The sequence below is a fragment of the Carlito syrichta genome, unplaced genomic scaffold (assembly GCF_000164805.1).
Source record: "Carlito syrichta isolate Samal-C Ts95f unplaced genomic scaffold, Tarsius_syrichta-2.0.1 Scaffold301804, whole genome shotgun sequence".
NCBI lineage: Eukaryota > Metazoa > Chordata > Mammalia > Primates > Tarsiidae > Carlito > Carlito syrichta.
In genome coordinates this window covers 48,584-68,060 of record NW_007245900.1, presented here as the reverse complement: position 1 = coordinate 68,060, position 19,477 = coordinate 48,584, and the positions used below count along the sequence as shown (strand labels likewise).

At 45.7% G+C, this 19,477-nt stretch overlaps 1 protein-coding gene across 1 annotated transcript in view; it reads right to left on the bottom strand.

Annotated features, from left to right (window-relative positions):
- HELB (DNA helicase B) overlaps positions 1-19,477 on the bottom strand; it is a 39,643-nt gene that overhangs the window by 7,614 nt on the left and 12,552 nt on the right. The window contains exons 7-13 of the mRNA XM_008055266.1: positions 16,510-16,687; positions 15,245-15,386; positions 12,114-12,268; positions 7,809-7,890; positions 7,058-7,117; positions 5,605-5,818; positions 4,671-4,814 (exon numbers count right to left, since the gene is read on the bottom strand). Coding sequence (XP_008053457.1) covers positions 4,671-4,814; positions 5,605-5,818; positions 7,058-7,117; positions 7,809-7,890; positions 12,114-12,268; positions 15,245-15,386; positions 16,510-16,687 — 975 coding nt within the window. The remainder of the gene's footprint in view (positions 1-4,670; positions 4,815-5,604; positions 5,819-7,057; positions 7,118-7,808; positions 7,891-12,113; positions 12,269-15,244; positions 15,387-16,509; positions 16,688-19,477) is intronic.

Sequence of the window (19,477 nt, the reverse complement as noted above, 5' to 3'; positions counted from 1 at the left end):
GGGGGGCGGGGAGGTGGGATTGGCAGTAGTGGGAAACTGTTAGGGGAGGTGGGAGGAGCACACCTCATCAACAAGGGCACCTGCACAATGAATATTTGCATGCCTAACCCTGAATTGTTCCCCACAATTTTAAAATAAAAAAATTGAAAAGTTAAACATAAAGAGAAAAAAAGTCAATTATAAAACACGTAAATATATGTATGTAATATATACACACATGATATAGTATTTTGCAAACAAAGATGCTTTTAAATATAACAAAACGTCAAACTGGATACGTATACATATATAAGGAGTGGTCACAACAATGTACAAAATAAAATTACTGATCCAAAGAGTACCTTAAAAAGCAAACATATAAATGCATAACACAAAACAATATAAATCACAAAAAGAAAAAAATCTACCAAAATTTTAATGAATCTGTTTCTAATTGGAGGACCTATGGAGGATGCCTCGTTTCTTCTACTCTTCTGTATTTTCTCACTGTCAAACCGTTTATTACTTTTGTCAAGATAAAAACAACAAAAGAGAACAACGAACCTTTATGTTTTAAGTTTAGCAAACCAACCATTGGAAAGGCAAGAAAAATACCCAGTGTCATCGTGTAATGGGAAAAACCAACTCAAGTTGGGGACTATTCTTGGTCCCAGCACAGACAAGTGGTCGGAGCCATGACCTCCCACCATGACCATGCTCCTCCTGCCAAAGAACCATGGGACGACAGTGGACAGGACGAGGCGTGAGAGACACACAGGGCCACCATCAAACCACACCACAGGCCCTTCCATCTGCCTCATGGGATTGGAACCTCCCTCAGAGTGCGAGGGTCCGCCAAATACTTCTTGCCAATCTGCAGGGCCTCTGAAACTGACTTCCGCAATGCTGGATGCTCGAGCCGACGAATGCCGACCACAGTGTCTCCATAGATAGCGTCCTCCACCCTCAGGCCTCCAGTGTGTGTTCCTCAACAAGACAGTGCCTCCCTAAGCTTAGCTAACCTAGGTCCTAATCACCACATAACACTAAGGATAATGACGGCCATAAGCACAAAAGCATTGTATCATCATCTGTCTCCCCGCATCCACACTTGCTCCCAGCATCATCTCCCAGTGGTCACTGGTGATTTCGTGTAGAGATGGGGTCTTGCCATGTTGCCTAAACTGGTCTCGAACTCCCGGGTACTAGCAGTCCTCCTGCCTCATCCTCCCAAAGTGTTGGGATTACAGCAATGAGCCACCACGCCCGGCCTGGTTCACTTCTTCACCTCCTGCAAGTCTATGGTCAAATGCCATCTTCTCAACGAGGCGTACACTGACATGCTACTTAAAATCACAAGTAGCCGGGTGCGGTGGCTCAGCCTATAATCCTAGCACTTTGGGAGGCCGAGGTTAGAGGATTGCCTGAGCCCGGGGGTTCGAGACCAGCCTGGGCAACTTGTTGAGACCTTGTCTCTACAATAAATCACGAAAACTAGCCAGGCGAAGTGGCATGTGTCTGTAGTTCCAATTACTTGGAAGGCTGAGGCAGAAGGATCACCAAAGCCCAGCAGGTGGAGGCTGCGGTAGCCGTGAGTGTCACTGCCCTCCAGCCTGGGCGACAAGAGAGACTCCAACTCAAAAAAAAAAAAAAAATCACAAGCGCACCCACCCCTACCTCTGTTCCATGGCATTTACCACCTTCTAACACACTATATAGTTTTGTTTTTTTTTTTTGAGTTGGAGTCCCACTCTGTCGCCCAGACTGGAGTGCAGTGGCACATTCCTGGCCACCGCAGCCTCGAACTGCTGGGCTCCAGCAATCCTTCTGCCTCAGTCTTCCAAGTAGCTGGAACTCTAGGCACACACTACCATGCCCAGCTAATTTTTGATTTATGGTAGAGACAAGGTCTCACCCAAGTTGCCCGAGTGGGTCTCAAACCCACGGGCTCAGGCAATCCACTCACCTCGACATCCCAAAGTGCTGGAATTACAGGCTGAGCCATCAAGCCCGGCCAATACAGTTTATTTTTCTGCTCTTGTGTCTGTCCCCTTCCCCACCAAATGGGACCCTTGCAATGGCATGGATCTTTGTGCCTGTTTCATAGACAGACCTACACCAACCACTGGGAATAAAATCAGACTCAGTAAATACTTGTTGAACCAAAGTAAACTTGGAAAAAACAAAGTGTGCTGACATAACAGTCATGAATGTCTTTGGAGCTAAAAGATGCTCTTTCAACCATGAAGTAAGAGCAATAGGCAATGAAAGAGATCTGCTCCAATCCCGACTTCGTGATAATAAGACTCCATTTGAGAACTGGATTATAAACAAGAGGCAAGCACTCGGAAAACAGCACAATAATAAGATGGAGAGCCTGACGGTTTGAAGAGCAATTTCGGTGGCCAGTTCCGGAGGTTTATTAGCCACATGACAGAAATTCCAGAAGGACAGAACAGAGAAAATGGAGGACAAGAAGTCCTAAAGAAGCACATTTAAGAGAATTTCCCATACCTGAAGGACGTGAAAGTCCAGAACCAGAGACCACATCAGGAAGATCCAGGGAGACGCTTCTACAGGACCAGAGCCAGGACACAGCACTCTAACAGCTGCTCACCAGCAGACGAGCCACCTGCCAGCCTCTCCTCCCACCTGGGGACTGTGGTCTCGGGGACCCCAGAGCCAGACCTGCAGGTTCTGCCTGCCAGCCCCAGACAGCACCCACCCCACGCTCCACCCTGGAAACCGTGGCACCATCCTTAGCTTTGTTTTCCACTTGACATCATTTGTTTGTCCTTTTTAAAAATCACGCTGGATTGTGGGCATTTTTAGAAGCCATTTCAGATTCTTTTTGGAACTGAGATGAGGTAAATTACAAGTAAAACGCCATCCACTTAAAAACCTCTACGCTCTAAGTCCATCCAAGTTGCTGTGAAGTTCATAATTATGTCCTTCTTTATGGCTGCACAATATTCCATCATGTCTATGTACCACATTTTTTTGATCTAGTCCTCTTTTGATGGGCAGCACGGTTGGTTCCATGTTTTTGCTATTGTGAACAATGCTGCAATAAACATGCATGTACAAGTATCTTTTTCACAGAGTGATTTGAGTTCCTCCAGGTATACTCCCAGAAGCTTTAAAATAAACAATTGAAAAACAAACAAACAAACAAAGAAAACCTCTATGCTGATTAAAGTTTGCTTACTAGCAGGAGATGCAGGTTGGCCTAAATGTTTCTGCATAAAAATGGGGGTTGGTGCAGCTCCCCGTTAAAGCAACAGCGAGATAAATAAGAGCGCAGCGAATAGCTGAGAATTCAAGGGAATTAAAATGCAGCTTCAAAGCAAGTTGCACTAAAGGCAGCGTGCAGGAACAGATATCCAAGTAGAGTGTGGCCTAGTTAGCAGTCTCGGTTTTGACAGACACACCATGGCCATGTGAAACGTAAATGACTGGGAGAGCTGGGCAGAGGGTGCCCAGGGGCTCTCTGAATGACCCTCCAGCTCACCCGTGAATCTCACATCATTCCCAAATAAGCGTCAAACAAACAAACAAACAAAAAAGCAATTGCTTCGCAAAGGCAGAGGGGGAGGAGACATCTGTCAAAACTCATCCAACTTTGTCCTTAAAAGGTGTTTGCAAATTATACCCCAGCAGAGTCGATAGCCCAAAAAGAAAGCAAGTCACAAAAGGAAAGAAACATGATGACACCACTTATGGGAGCCTTTGTGACACAGATGGCCACACTAAAGACAGGGTTTCTGCAGGAGCAGGAGTGACACACGCGATGCGCAGGGCAGAGTCGCCTCAGGGGAAGGCGGGGCGCTCACCTGGGGACGCCCAAACCCTGGAGTCCAGAGAAATGAAACGCGACGCAAAACTCCATTAACCAAAGTTGTGGCACAAAAGATCCACGATGACCGAGATGCCAAAAACCACATGACAGTAAGAGCAGGGTGGTGCTGTGCCATGCCACACCACACCACACCACGCCACACCAAAGCCTGAGGCAGGACCAGGAAGACTGATAGCTAAGACTTGAACTGTACCCTCTTCAATTCTGAAACACAGAGTGCTCCGAAGCACAGAGCAGCAGGAGGCCAGCGCCTGTGCAATATTTTCTGTACTTTTGTGCATTTTGTCTGCTAATAAGAGCAACAAAAAGGGCCAGGTGTGGTGACTCAGCCTGTCATCCCAGCACTTTGGGAGGCCAACGTGAGAGGATTGCCTGAGCCCAGGGGGTTCGAGACCAGACTGGGCAGCTTGGTGAGACCTCATATCTACAAAAAAAACATTAGAAAATTAGCTGGGCTCGGTGGCTCAGCCTGTAATCCTGCGCCTTTGGGAAGCTGAGGTGAGTGGATTGCGTGATCCCGCGGGTTCGAGACCTGACTGGGCAACTTGGCGAAACCTCATCTCTACAATAAATCAAAAAATCAGCCGGGCGAGGTAGCGCACGCCTGTAGTTCCAGCTACTTGGAATGCGGAGGCGGAAGGATTAGCTGAGCCCAGCAGGTTGAAGCTGCAGTGGCCATGAGCATGCCACTGCCCTCCAGCCTGGGCGACAAGAGTGAGACTTCAACTCAAAAAAAAAAAAAAAGAAAAGCAACAAAAAGTACAAAGAAAACAAAGAAGGTACTCTGTGGCTTGGTTCGCTGTTGGGCAGCTTCGTAGGCATCCACGCATACCTGGAAAGTGTGAATGGTCCTCGCCCAGGCATGCTTTATGTGACAGTGTTTCATGAGCTTCCTAAAATCCACAGTCACCTCCAAGCCAGTCGTATTGCAAATGGTCAAACGTCTTTTACATCCAAGAGTTACATCAGTCACATCCTGTCACCAAAACAAAGAACTTAGTATGTCTTCAAATATGCACACAGTGAAGATATTCTATCTTAGGGGCGAACATAAAACACAAGCACCTTATGAGTAAAACAGCACGTAGATGCATTATGACCAAGACTTTCAAAAGGCTTAAAATTCACACTTGAGCACAGAGTACATCCACACCCATTATTTTAGTCAATACAAGTAGAAGTGTTTAGTCCCTGAAGCTTGTCTTCAATTTGACTCTGTGAAGAAGAGTCTGTGTTCTTTTTTATTTTGAAATCTATATAGCTCATTTCTTGCATTGGTTATACAAGTGCACAGACTCTTGCCAAGTTTATTTTTCCTCACAGCTTTCAAAGAAGCATGAAAGTCTAGAAGGGTGTCTACACAATAAGACCAAACACAACATAGGCAGTGTCCACATTTAAGCAGCAACTAAGAAAATGTTGCCATGTAAAAGATGCATCTCACTGGTGCATTGCTTTTTGTTACTTAAACACTTCAACTTTATTTTTAAAATTGTTTCTTCACAAAGTCTTCCAGAAAATTTAAGGAGCATATCACAACTCATTTTATGAGGCCAGCATTATTCTGATACCAGCCTTATTCTGATAACTAGAAAACTATAAACCAATATTCCTCATAAACACAGATGCAAAAATTCTTAACAAAAAGTTATGGAACAAGAATGTCAACTCTGATAGAATTAGATCCAGAATCAATCCTAGGGCAAGAAAAAAAATCAAGTGTATCTCTAATCGATAAAAAGGGGTTATTTTCTGGTTTCATTTACATTTTTTATAAAAAATATTTCTCCATTGCACAGTCGAATATCACTTTCAAAGTCGTGCTTATTTTTAGCAGAACCATGAGGTACACCACTGGCACCCAGACCGTTATCTTGCTGACTTCCAGAGGAGTCTCCAGGGAGTAACTCCGAGAGGTAGGCGTTCCTGGTACAACAGATTTTATCACCAGCTCCAAATACAAGCCGATTCTGATGGTCCCTGGGTTAGAAAATAATGATACATCATCAAAGTTTGGAAAGTCTCAATTCCATGTTTAAACATGAACTGCCACTCAGACCGACACTTATCAGAATAAAGTCTACACCGTCTATCTCTCACCCTCACCCTCCAGTGGTCAACAGGAAGTCATGCTCTCACTGTGGTCACCTGATTATCTGACGTTATTTGACTCTCAGTGACATCTCCTCGGTAACAAGTCAGAAATTCTGGCATAAAGGCTGATGCCTTTCTCTCTCCTCACATTCTAAAAGTTACCAAAAGGCTTGGTGCTTTCTTCAAGATTCATTTCCCCTGTCCAGTCTCTCCTGTCATGACCCTGTTTCAGGTCTTACAGCCGCCCACGTGTTGCTATTATGGTATCATGACACTGTGTCGGAATGGCAGCAGCCAACAGGAGGGATGACGTGGCTTCCAGTCGCTGAGGCAAGTGTTGTGGGATGTGGCTCCATTCCCTTCTTCCAAAACTCTGGAGGGAATTCCACGCCCCCTCCTCACACACATGGGGAGGGGCATGGTCTGCCCCCACAGCTGGGGGTGCCGGGTATGGAGTCCAGCCTGAGGCTTCCCAGCAGGCTGCTGCGTGTCCCGCCTCAACCCACAGAATCCCCATGCCTGGGGCTGTGTGGGGTATCACCACTCAGGAAAGAGCGGGTGTTAGGCGTCTCGGAAGAAGGGCCCTGCGTGTGGGCGCAGTGGCTCACCTCCACTCTGCTGGACACGGCCCAGAGTGCGCTAACCTCTGCGCCCTGCCGCGAAGGCTCGGGGAGGCACGGCACGCAGATCATGGTTTTAACAACGTGCCTGGAGGCCTACATTCCTCTTGGAGAAGCTGGACATTGCCACAAGGAAAATGCCATCTTTCTTCCTCTTTTTAAATTTATTTTTTCTTTTCTTTTCTTATAGAAACGGGGTCTTGCCATGTTGTCCAGGCTGGCCTCAAACTCCTACACTAAGCAATCCTCCTGCCTCGGCCTCCCCAAGTGCTGGGATGACCAGCATGAGCCACTGCGCCCGGCCTTCCTATTTTTCTCCTGATTGCACTCACTCCCCAAAAGTCAATGCTAAGCACCCACAGCATGCGTTGTGAGAGATCCGTGTATTTCGCAGGTGAGGAAAAGAAGGACGTTTCGGTGCATGGCTACAGGTGACACACATCAAAGCGACCTGAGAGCGACTCCAGGGAGGACCGTCCTGGGCATGTCGGTCCAGGACACTCACCTGCTGAGGCGGTCTGTGTAGTGCTTGCAGCAACAGTCGTTGATGAGGTCACAGTCCTGCCTGGAATACATGAGAGCACAGGGTCACCGCCAGGCACTGGCCGTGCTCCTTTAAGTGGTCAGCGGGCAGGACACGCTAGAGGCCACGAGGCTCCAAGTACTTTCCCCAAGAAAAAGTCATTCTGGAACTTTTATCTTAGCAGAAACCTTTGCTCCACTGAGATTTCCTGTGACTTTCTGGATCTAACAATTAGTAGAAAGAGCCCTTTTTGGAAAGCACCCTCTGTCATGTCTAAGAGAAATACCCTAGATAAGAAACAGAAGAACCGCGAGGATGAGGCTCTCCCAGACGACAGAACCCATGTTACTAAATCAGGAGGTGCAAACGCTAGATTAAAAACACAAAGATGCCGGGCTCGGTGGCTCAGCCTGTAATCCCGCTCTTTGGGAGGCCGAGGTGAGTGAATTGCCTGAGCCCGCGGGTTCGAGACCCGCCTGGGCAGCGAGACCTCATCTCTACAATAAATCAAAAAATCAGCCGGGCGTGGTAGCGCATGCCTGTAATTCCGGCTACTCGGAAGGCTGAGTCGGAAGGATCGCCGGAGCCCAGCAGGTCGAGGCTGCGGTGGCCGGGAGCGGCCACTGCACTCCAGTCTGGGCGACAGAGTGAGACTCCAACTCAAAACAAAAAACAAAACAAAACAAAACAAAACAAACAAAAAAAAAACACAAAGACGCTGCGGACAACTTACCTTCTAAACGCAATAAATTGTGATGTTTTTGCATCTTGTAAGTCTTTTTCTTGCAGTAAAGTTTTAACCGCAGAATATAAATCTGACAATTCAAGAGACGACAGTTAACACAGAAAATCTCCCAATAACAGCCCTGTTTCTAGGAAGACACTGATCCAGGATGCCTGCTGAGGGACCTGGGGACATCTCACGGAATGGAAGGCAAGTTCAGCGTGGGACATCACCCTGGTCCTTGTGTTGGGCAGAGCAAGAGGAGAGACAGCTTGCCTGTCAGTGGCCCCTGCACTCTCACGTGGTCCAGGCAGAACTGACCTCATCAATGACTGTTGCTGCAAGCTCTACACAGGCCACCTCACCAGGTGAGTGTCCTGGACCGAGATGCCCAAGGACAGAACTCCCTGGAGTCACTGCTCTCTGGTTGCTTTGACGTGTGTCACCTGTAGCCAATATTTAAACACCTTCCCAGCGTCCCACCTGCCAGGGCCCAGCCCCACCAGGACAGCTCCCACATGTGACACACTCACTGGCTGCAAAGGCTGAACCCAGAGTGAGCCAGAGTGCAAATGTGAAACGGAATTACAAACGTTAACCTTCCTGTTTAAGTTCCTGTGACAGTGCTCATGGCTTAGAATCTGAGCACCCATATTCTGCCTGTGTTGTCTCACCCGACTAACACTCACAACCCCACTGAGGCAGGTCACGCTCAATCCCGCGCTGGCATTTGTCGGCACCCCCAGCACAGAACGCCCACAACTTCTGCACCACCTGGGCACTACCACAGTACCCACCCACACCCCAACCATCTCCTTCCTCCTCCCCAGACCTCCCCATGACTCCACAACTTCCGGTTTACCCTGGCACGGCAGGGCACCCATCGCCAAGGTCCTCATGCCCTGTCAGCCGTTAAGCTGGCTGACCCCGATGACACTGACATTGTGAATGAGAAAACAGGCTTTCGGACGTACGAGCGATTTTCCTGTCCCCACCAGGTAGCCTGCCTCCCTTTTTTAGGGCTCAGATGGCTGGCACCGATGACATCTACTTGTCACTTGTCCTTCACACTGAATGCTGAGAAGCGGCCTCCTCTGGTCTCTCCCAGAACACTACCAAGAGGCAAGTGCTTCTCAGGGGAGAGAAGACACAAAAGTTGGGCCAAGAACATTCTGGGCTCCTATGAGTTTCCCTAGTGGTGAATCACGGGAATGAAAAGACCAGGCGGCTTGTGGAGAGGACTCAGCATGTTTCAGATGAAGGCGGGATCAGCACTAGAAAACGGCCAGGACCCAGCCAGCCAGAGCGGGGTTTCCACACACCCTCCCCACATCAATGCTCTAGCTGTTCAGTGCTCACTTCCTTCCCTCTCCACTTCTTGCAGGTCAATAAACACACCGTCTTTCAGTGATTCTAAAACACACACTTTTCTCATTTTAGCGTTTCCAAAATTCTAGCCCAGACACGAACCCGGTCTTAGCTCTCTATTCTTTGCAGTGATAGGTATAATGTACTCAATAACTTAATTATTCATGAAAAAGTACTATATGCTTCTGTAGGCATATTTACTCAATTTTCTTAAACAGACCAATTTTCTGGCAAAGGTTTTTTATTTTTTTATTTATTTTTTTTGAGTTGGAGTCTCACTCTGTCACCCAAGCTGGAGTGCAATGGCATGTTCATGGCCACCCCAGCATCAACCTGCTGGACTCCAGTGATCCTTCCATCTCAGCCTTCCATGCAACCAGAACTACAGGTGTGCACTACCACACACAGTTAATTTTTTTTTTATTGTAGAGGCGAGGTCTCACCAAGTTGCCTGGGCTATTCTCAAACCCGTGGGCACAGGCAATCCTCTCATCTCAGCCTCCCAAAGTGCTGGGATGACAGGCTGAGCCACCACACCCAGCCTAAAAGTTTTTAGGTAAGATAGAAAAACAGCATCAGAATCAAGCTTTTTAAAGAAGTACACACTCATTAATGTAAACAATGGATACCAGAAATCAAGCCAGCAATATTCTAGGTAGCTGTAGGTGGAGAAACAGAGAAAGAACCCGACTGACCCCTCTGCTTCTCACTGCCCTCGTCTGGGACACTTTTCGTCTGTAACAGCACCTACACTAACCGTGCTGCTGTGGGAATGAGCATTAGCTGTTCGTGATTGACAGCATGTCTCAAATCACAAAGCCATATGCAGCTTATGACCCAATGACACAAAGCCAAAATAGATGATACATGTCTGTATGTGGATATAATAAAGTTTAAAAGGAGAAACTCCAAGGGAAAGAGGAGAAAGGAAGATTGCTGGAGCATTAATTTTCACTTCAAACACTTCTATACTGTTTGGCTGTTTTTGAGGAATATACATTATTCCTACGATCAAAACAAACAAAAAGAGGCCAGGTGTGGTGGCTCATGCCTGTAATACAAGCATTTGGGAGGCAAGTTGGGAGGACTGCTTGAGTCCAGGAGTTCAAGACCAGCCTGGGAAACATAGTAAGACTTATTTTTTCTACAAAAAAATAAAAAAATTAGCCGGTGTGTTGGTGGCACCTATAATCCCAGTGACTTGGGAGGCTGAGGCAGAAGAATCACCTGAGCCCAAGAGTTAGAGGCCGCAGTATGCTGTGACTGCACCACTGCACTCCAGCCTGGGTGACAAAATGAGACTCCAACTCAAAATAAAACAAAAGGCATGTTATAGAACACTACATAGTATATGATCCCATTTATTTAAAAAATTTTCTAAAAAAGCCCTGGAACAGGTGAAAGACCACTAACCCAGAGGACGTGAGACTGGAGACACACACAAGGACATGGATGCTAGATAAATGTAGTCACTTAATTCCACAGACATAGTGAATGTAGCTAGGTGGGAAAGATCTACCTTTGAGAGCTGTGACAACTAAAACTTATCCTCAATAATAATCATTTCAATCTTAGCTAACTCAATTTTGAGTAAATCATTACATTATTGTTGTTGTTTTTAAAGTTGGCTAAGTGGCCGGGCGAGGTGGCTCATGCATGAAGTCCCAGCTACCTGGGAGGCTGAGGCAGGAGGATCGCTTGCGCTTAGGAGGTCGAGGCTGCAGTGAGCTACAATGACACCACTAACTCCAGCTGGGTAACAGAGCAAGACCCTATATCTTAAAAATATTAAAAAAATAAATGTTTTTTAAAAAGTTTGTTAGCTGGGAGCAGAGGCTCAAGCCTCTAATCCCAGCACTTTCGGAGGCTGGGGTGAGAGGATTGCCTGAGCAATTCAAGACCAGCCCGGGCAATTCGGCGAGACCTCATCTCTACAACAAGTCAAAAAAATTGGTTGAGCGTGGTAGCGCACGCCTATCGTCCCAGCTACTTGGAAGGCTGAGGCGGAAGGATCGCCTAAGCCCAGCAGGTTGAGGTTGCAGTGGGGCCGTGAGTGTGCCACTGTACTCCAGCCTGGGCGAGAGTGAGGACTCTTGACTCAAAAAAAAAAATTTTTTTGTTAAGTGAGTTGTTAATGCAAATAAAGACAAAACGAGGGTCAATCTATTTTTAAAAATCCATTTGCAAAAAAATAAAACAAAACAAAAAGAAATGGCAAGGGCTGATTTCATCATATCTATTAATCACAAAAGTCCCGATCCAACTACAGTGCCTCACACCTGATGAGTGCTCTAACCCTCAGGACAGCGCCCCAGACAGTGCCACTGTGACTCCCGGTCCACAAATGGTTAAGGGACGCACTGTGGGTCACACCCACAGGGAAGAAGACAGCCACCTACTCCCCTGTCCCAGGCTGCTTCCCAACCCTGTCATGGTGCCTCAACTTGGCAACAGTTTGGAAACCCTAACTTCTGTTCCACAAGCAAAGTAAAAGTATTTGCTCTTATTAGCATGGAGCATCTGTGCTCAGAATACAAGTATGGGCCTTTCACATTGCTCTAAAAGAAAACTTCTTTAAGACTTGCTTTCTTAGAATAGGAGTGATGAAAGTGGGGGTGGGGGAAGGTGGGAACCTTGCTTCCTCCGGAATGAACTTGATCACTAGGGCTTTGTTTTACTTTAAGCAAATCATCTACATCCATTTATTCACTCTGCAAATATTTACTGAGCACTTAGTATGTGTCAAGAGCTTATAAAGAATTTACAAGATTCTAGGGTATTCTGCTTTTAAAGATTAACAAGTCAGTGTATTTATTTTCAGTGCCTGTTTTTATTAGCAAGATGTATCTTTACCATCAAAGGTAAAGACTACTAGTCACTGACAACTGTATTGCAAAACAAAAATACTTGTACTTGACCCTGCATCTCACAAAGGTTCATACTTACAAGACTGATGATTGCTTTTAGATAACTGAGAACCGGCAACCTCTTCTGGGAGTCTGACAAAAATAAATGTCTTGTCTTGAAGTGAGATGGGGGATGTTGGGTTATCAGAGATATTTAGTTCTGCATCAAAGTTTGGAAATTGACGTCTTGAAATTCTTGAATGAAGACAAAATATAAACACAAAGAAAATCATCACCCAAAAATGTCTGCCTATCTGATCAGCGCTAATGTCCTTATAATCATTAATATCTACTAACTGAAAACAAAGAGACAAGGCCACCCAGGCATGCATGATAAACAGTCAATGAGCTTCATAACAGAAGACCAAGAAGTCACGGTGCCACATTTCAGCAATCAATCTCCAACCCCCAACAAACTAAAAGCACCAGAGAAAACTGTCTGAGGAGTTATACCCAAGAACGTGGCCTCCTTACCTCCAGAGCACAGAAAAACCAAACCAGAAAGGTACAAGAAGTTCCCAACATACAAACGAGTTCCATTCCGAGAGCGTGTTTGTAAGTCTAATTTGTTAAGTCCACCAGGGTTAGGTGAGGTACCCAACTAACACAATCGCCTTTTAGTACCAGGCTAGACTGACACCTGGTGGAGAGGTAAAACCTTAAAACACACAGCTGTGCATCTTTAAAGTTCGTAATTTGAAGGTTTGCATGTAGGGGACTTACTGTACTAGTACTGTACTGTACTCATTTCATAGAAGGCCACTGTGAGGTCGAGTCAAGCTGCCCAAGGCCAGAGACGAGCAAGGAGCTGGGAGGAAAGTCCAGGCCCGCGGGCTCTGTATCCCTTTCTGCTTCAGTTAGTCTGGCCTCAGTGGGGCCTTTCCCACACGTTTGCACAGCACTCTTCCTCTTCTGGGTATAACGAGCACGTATATATCCTGCATTTCCCAAGTGAGCCAAGTATCCACAGCTGTTTGCCTTTGTCCCTCCTCAGCCTTCCTTCCTTCTTGTATTATCCCACAGGAGCAAATCATCTCAGGAAACAGGGAGGCATGGAGCCCCGCTCCCGAGCCTCTCCTGGGCATCTGGGAGGAGGCTGACACACCCGCAGGCCAGCAGCCCAGTCGGCAGGGGAGGCGGGGTCCTGCTGTGTCAGCGTCACCCTTCCCACACAAGAACTGAACTCCAGCATTTCCTTAACGTCTAAACACAAACTCACGTTGCCCATCCTGTCCCTGCCCATTCCTCCTCACCTCCCACTGTCCTGCCCAGGGCAGACAGGGGCTTGGGAAAAGCTGGTTTTGATTGTTCTCATTCCTACCGACATCCAGCCAAGCGGATGTTCAAGCAGCAAAAACATCATTTTGTAAAAAAAAGAGCAAAAACCAAAGCTAAATGTTGGCCTAGTGAATAAGACAGACGCCCAGTACTCCAAGGTCCCATTGTACCTGTAGATTTTAATAGTAACATTACTTAACGACAGGGATACGTTCTGAGAAATGTGTTGTTAGGCGATGTTTGTCATTGTGCAAAGACCATAGCGTGCACTATGTAAACCTAGGTGGTCTAGCCTGCTACACACCCAGCTGGATGGTCTAGCCTGTTGCACACCCAGCTGGATGTTCTAGCCTGCTACACACCCGGCTGGATGGTCTAGCCTGTTGTACACCTGGCTGGATGGTGTAGCCTGCCACACACCCGACTGGATGGTCTAGCCTACTATGCACCCAGGTGAATGGCCTACAGACCCGGGCACCTGTAACACAATGGTAAGTATTTGTATATCCAGACATATCTAAAAAAGAAGTATCCAGTAAAATTATGGTATTATAATCTTATGGGACCACCATCATAGATGTAGTCTGTTGTCAACTGAAATATCATTATGTGGTGCACGACTGTATTAAAATAAATATCGTGAAGTGGTAACAAGTGTGATTTTCTGGTGTATGCATTACAGAGAAACCAAATGCCTGGGCCCACGGAGGATCAATCCAAAGGCTTAGGGGAGATGAAGGGAAGACAAGGACCCTTCTCTATTGAAGGGGAGTAAGATGCCACTTGCTTCTGGGAGTCATATAGGAGTGACACACCACATTTGATTATTTTGCTTTGGGCTTTCTCTCACAAAAATTAGGGGAAATTTCTTCCCCGATTCTCCCTTGAGCTCAAATGAACTTAAAGTCTGTTTCTCTTGGGCTTATTCCAGTCTCAAAGCTTAATGCAACTTTAGGGAAAAAAAATATGGAACAGGCCAGGCTCGGTGGCTCAGCCTGTAATCCCAGCACCTTGGGAGGCCAAGGCAAGTGGATTGCCTGAGCCCATAGGTTCGAGACCAGTCCGGGCAACCTGACAAGACCTCATCTCTACAATAATTCAAAAACAAAAATTAGCCAGGAGTGGTAGTAGCATGCACCTATAGTTCCAGCTACCTGGAAGGCTGAGGCAGAAAGATCGCTGGAGCCCAGCAAGTTGATGCTGGGGCGGCTGTGAGTGTGCCACTGTACTCCAGCCTGGGCGATGGAGTGAGACTCCAACTCAAAAAAAAAAATGTGGTACATAAACACAATGGAATATTATGCAGTCATGCTCTCACTCATAAGCAGACCCTGAACATTTACCATAATACTATAAGAAAGAGATTGGCAGTAGCGGGACACTGCCAGGGTGCGGGGGCGGGTAGAGAAAGAGCACATAAGGGTACCTGATCCCTAAACTATGCAAAGTGGGGACCAAGGGGGACCCAAACTTCACCTGTACGATGACCACTTATGTACCTAATCCTGAATTGTGCCCCACGTCTCTAAAATAAATAAAGCTTAAGGCTTTAATTTCTATATAGTCTTTTAAAGTCAGGACCAGTGATGGTGGACCAGTAATGTAAAACATTACCCTGGCTTTTCTAACTGGGGGCAAAGGCAGACAGCTGAAAGAAGAGGTTTGCTAAAAGGAATAGTAAATCATGCTAACTCAAAGGCCAGTTTTTTTTTTTAATCTCTTATTTCCAGTACAACAGAAAGAAAATGCAAACTGTCAGTTATATGATACCTTGTAGTGTTGTCCACAATCAGCTGAGACTCTGCTCTGTGGTTTGTCTTTAGCTCGAATTTTTTTTAATCTCTTATTTCCAGTACAACAGAAAAAAAATGCAAGCTATCGGTTATATGATACCTTGTAGCGTTGTCCACAATCAGCTGAGACTCTGCTCTGTGGTTTGTCTTTAGCTCGATAGCACAGTTCCTTGACTTAAGAGTTTCAAAAAGATCTTTCAGCAAGTTGCCAGGTTCAATACTAGGTAATTGTCTAACATCACCTAAAAAGGAAAGTATACACAGACAGTAGGTTGTAGATAACCAGGAACCTAAAATTTAGAAAGTATGTTTATTTCTCCCTACTGATAAATAATATGCTATAATTATAAAGACTTATTCTAACTCAGAAAAAAGCCCAAAAAACCTTTGTTTAAAATTATTTAAGAATAGGAAGTCTTTAAAGACGTTTAACAAAAAGCAACATCCAAATTAAACAGTATAAGTCATAAAAATAGTGATAGTGCAACAAAGGTAACACAATCTAAATTGAACTACTTTCATACCTATAAACCACAAGGAAACTGTGTAGGGGCATATAGTCAGCCAACATGCTTTCTAAAAAAAAGTCCTTAGGTATTTAGCAATATTTAGCCACTTTTTCAATCTTGCCCAATGTCTTACTGAACATGGAAGACTCTATGGCCTCAAATACATAAAATAAGTGTGTAAAATATAAAATAAGCAAGCACTCCACACATTTGATAACAGATACAACCCTGTCATCTCACGGTAATGCCTTGCTCTACTAAAACCCTTTTTTGCTTGAAACAGACCCTCGAGATAAGAGAAATATGTACTGGGTAGAAACAAGGTGAACGCTTCGGCTATTAATAGAACCGACTGTTTATACGACATCCCCAGGTGCCTCAACAAAGTATTTGCATTCAACTGAATTTTCACATTGCGAGATTGTGTGATTAAACCACACAATCTGCAGACCGCAATTCCCCAACAGAACCTAACCGAACATTGTCAGAGCAGAAAGACTTAGAGGCTGCTGAGGTCAAATCTGAGTTACTGGCTTACCTCATGAAACTGTTTTAAGGGTCTGTAATTCAGACTTGTCACCATTCCAAATGAACTACACTCTGACTTGCTCTGAGCCTGTGGCACTTTTACTATTTTAATAGCCATCATTTAAGCAATTAGCAGTTACCCTTCCCAACCCTATGCCATCCCATGTGAGCCCGCCATTATCCCGGCCAAAACAGAGCACACCCAAGCTGATCGGGACAGTGGCTGGATGTCACTCCATGGGGCTCCGGTGTGGTGGAATGGTGTCAGCACCCGCCACCTGCAATACTCGGAGCTAAACATTAGAGTTCCCACAATATTTTAACTTACCAAGAATAATAAGCTTGGAAAGTCTGGAGTGCTCAAGTAATAGATTTAAAACCGACTTGAAGATTCCGACAGACACCAAACTCCCTTCATCCACAACTAGAACTCTAACCGAAGAAAACTTCCATGGCTTGTCCTTGGTCATCATCTTTTCTTTCCAAAAATAGAAGCTGTAATTGACCTACAAGCAAAGTATGGCATTTCTAAAATCAGGTCATAAAATGTCTTAAAAAAAATTAGAGCAAGTTATTTTAAACTCTTAAATGGTGAGGATCAGAAAACAGAGAAAAGACCAAAGAAACAGACAACATAAAAGGATGAATACTCAGTGAAGATAAGATCAAGTAAATCGGAAAATGACAAAGATCAAATAGTTTGAGAAACTGCTTACAAATGAGTGTGTTCAATTTCCTCTGTTGCCCACAGCACACGCCTACAAACATCCCAACTCTCCTCCCCTTCCTCTTGACCAGAGGCAGTCCTTTCCAGTCCCAAAGACCCCATCTCATGGTCGGCTGAGACTCCACTCCAGCCCTCCTGGCCTCCAAGTCTCTCACTCCACTCTGGAAACAAAGTGCTGCTCTCTGGACCTAATTATGAAAATACCACTCTTCCTTTCAAGTATTCTAAACTTCCTCACCTCCTTGACTTTTTCCCAACTACTGCCACCACCAGCAACAAAACAAGTAACAAAACTACCTATCACAGACGTAATACACTTTATTATTTAAAATATAGATGGGAAAAAAGTTGGTTGTAAATATGCAACCAGAGAAAATTCAATATTTTTGCATATAGCATTCCATAGTCTTTTTGTCATAAGTGTGGATATTTACAGACTAGGTGTCCTTCTGCAAATCTGAAATTCAAAATGCTCCCAAACCCTTAAGTTTCTGAGCACCAACATAACGCTCAAATGTAATGTTCACTGCAGATCTTTAAAACAGCACCACATCATATCTTTATCTAATCTTTCAGCTAAAACGAGATCCAACATATCCATCAGGCAAAGCCTTCACGGCTCCCACCAAATGCACCAGTTCCCTTCTCTCCGTGGCCGTGTCTCACGATAACATTCAGAATTACCTCTGGTTGTTCCCTTCTCTTACTTGAATACACGATTCATCATCTCAGAAATGCCCAACTGACACCATCGCAGTAGTTCCAGGGCTACCACCTCTGGACAGGACCCACCACAAGCACCGCGATGATGCCACTGGCTTCCCAGCCAGGGTCCCCTGCCCACAATGTCAAACAGGATGGTAAGATGCAGGACACCCAGCGAAGTCTGAACTGCAAATGCATACAGAAGGCTTTTTAGCACAAGCATGGCCATAAGATACTCAGCACCTACTTATACTAACAAGGATTCACATGGGTATGTGCCAACCCTGGCGAGCCTAGTCCCTGCTGGCGTGAATGGCACTCCAGGGCACTTCTGTTCTGCCTCCCTCTCCTGAGCCTACTCGTGGCTTCCCAAGCAGACATTAAGGTATTCCCAATTAATCAGCGTGGACAGGAGATGAAACTCCCTTCTACTTCCATCCTTCAAACTAATCAGTTGAAGGCATCGTATAAACACCCTAGGCTGATCGGAGACCCTTTCACATGAGCTGCAACCACGCTTGCACTGGTTCATTATTCATGTGAGTAATACAGGGGATGGCAAGACAATTCAGGTGGCGCGGGGCCCTAGGATTCTACATGGCCTTCCTTAAAATCACTTTCGGCCGGGCTTGGTGGCTCAGGCTGTAATCCCAGCACTTCAGAGGGCTGAGGCAATTGGATTGCCTGAGCCTGCGGGTTCAAGACAAGCCCAGCCGGGCAACTTGTTGAGACCTCGTCTCCACAATAAATAAAAAGTTAGCTGGGCATGGTAGCATAAGCCTGTAGTTCCAGATACTTGGAAGGTTCAGGCAGAAGGATCACCAGAGCCCAGCAGGTCGACGCTGGAGTGGTCATGAGCGTGCCACTGCACTCCAGCCTGGGCGACAGAGTGAGACTCCAACTCAAAAAAAAAACAAAAACCACTTTCATACTCTCACTTAGGACCTTAACAGCTCCCTAGTAAGTCAAGTTCAAGTTTCATTGCTAGATGTGCAACATCTACAATGAACAAGGAAACCACGGCACCATGGAAAGATCAATGGGCTGGGGGTTGGGAAACCTCCACACATGCCCCAGTTCCACACCTGAGATCTGGGGAGAGGTGGTGTGCACCCTACACTCAGTTGGCCCCCTCTGGAGGGGGAGGTCACGTCACTCACCCACGTCACTTTACAAGGGTAAGCCAAACGCTTGACTCACTCGGAAGCTCAAATTCACTGTCCAAGCCAAGTTTCATTTCCATTATTCTGACGGATGGGCCTCCTTCTAGTCACTGAGGTCACCCCTGTACCTCTCACACACTCCCCAGGCCTCTGGAAGGCCTAAGGAAAGCGCCCTCCTCTCCCCATCCCCACATCCCCTGGGGCCCGTCCACGGTTCCCTTCTTCAAAACTCCCCCAACCCCAAGCTCCGTCAACTACGGAATGGCAGGTCAGGGCTATTGCAACGCTGCCTCTCTGTGACTCTCCGTTACAGTCAATGCCATATTGTCCAAGGATATTAACAAATCTGGAACTGTGGTCGCTATGTGCCACTCTCTGTGGGTTTTAGTCTCTGGTGAGCAGGGCTTGAGTTGGGGGCAGGGAATGAGAAAGAAGACAAGAAATAGTGGGACTGGGAGGTCTCTTTTTTGGATAGGTAAGAGTAATTTTATTTTTATAGCATGCCCTTTATATAGGGCCAAACTATATTTTTAACAAGAAATGTTTTAATGCTTAAGTATTTTTAGCATAATATCTGTGTTTATTGATATTGAATAATGTTATTGTTAAAATAGGCAACATTTAGACTGGGCAGACATGAGGTCATGCGGTATTGTTTTTATCAAGTCAACTTTTTTTGTTGGTTTGTTTTTTTTTTTTTT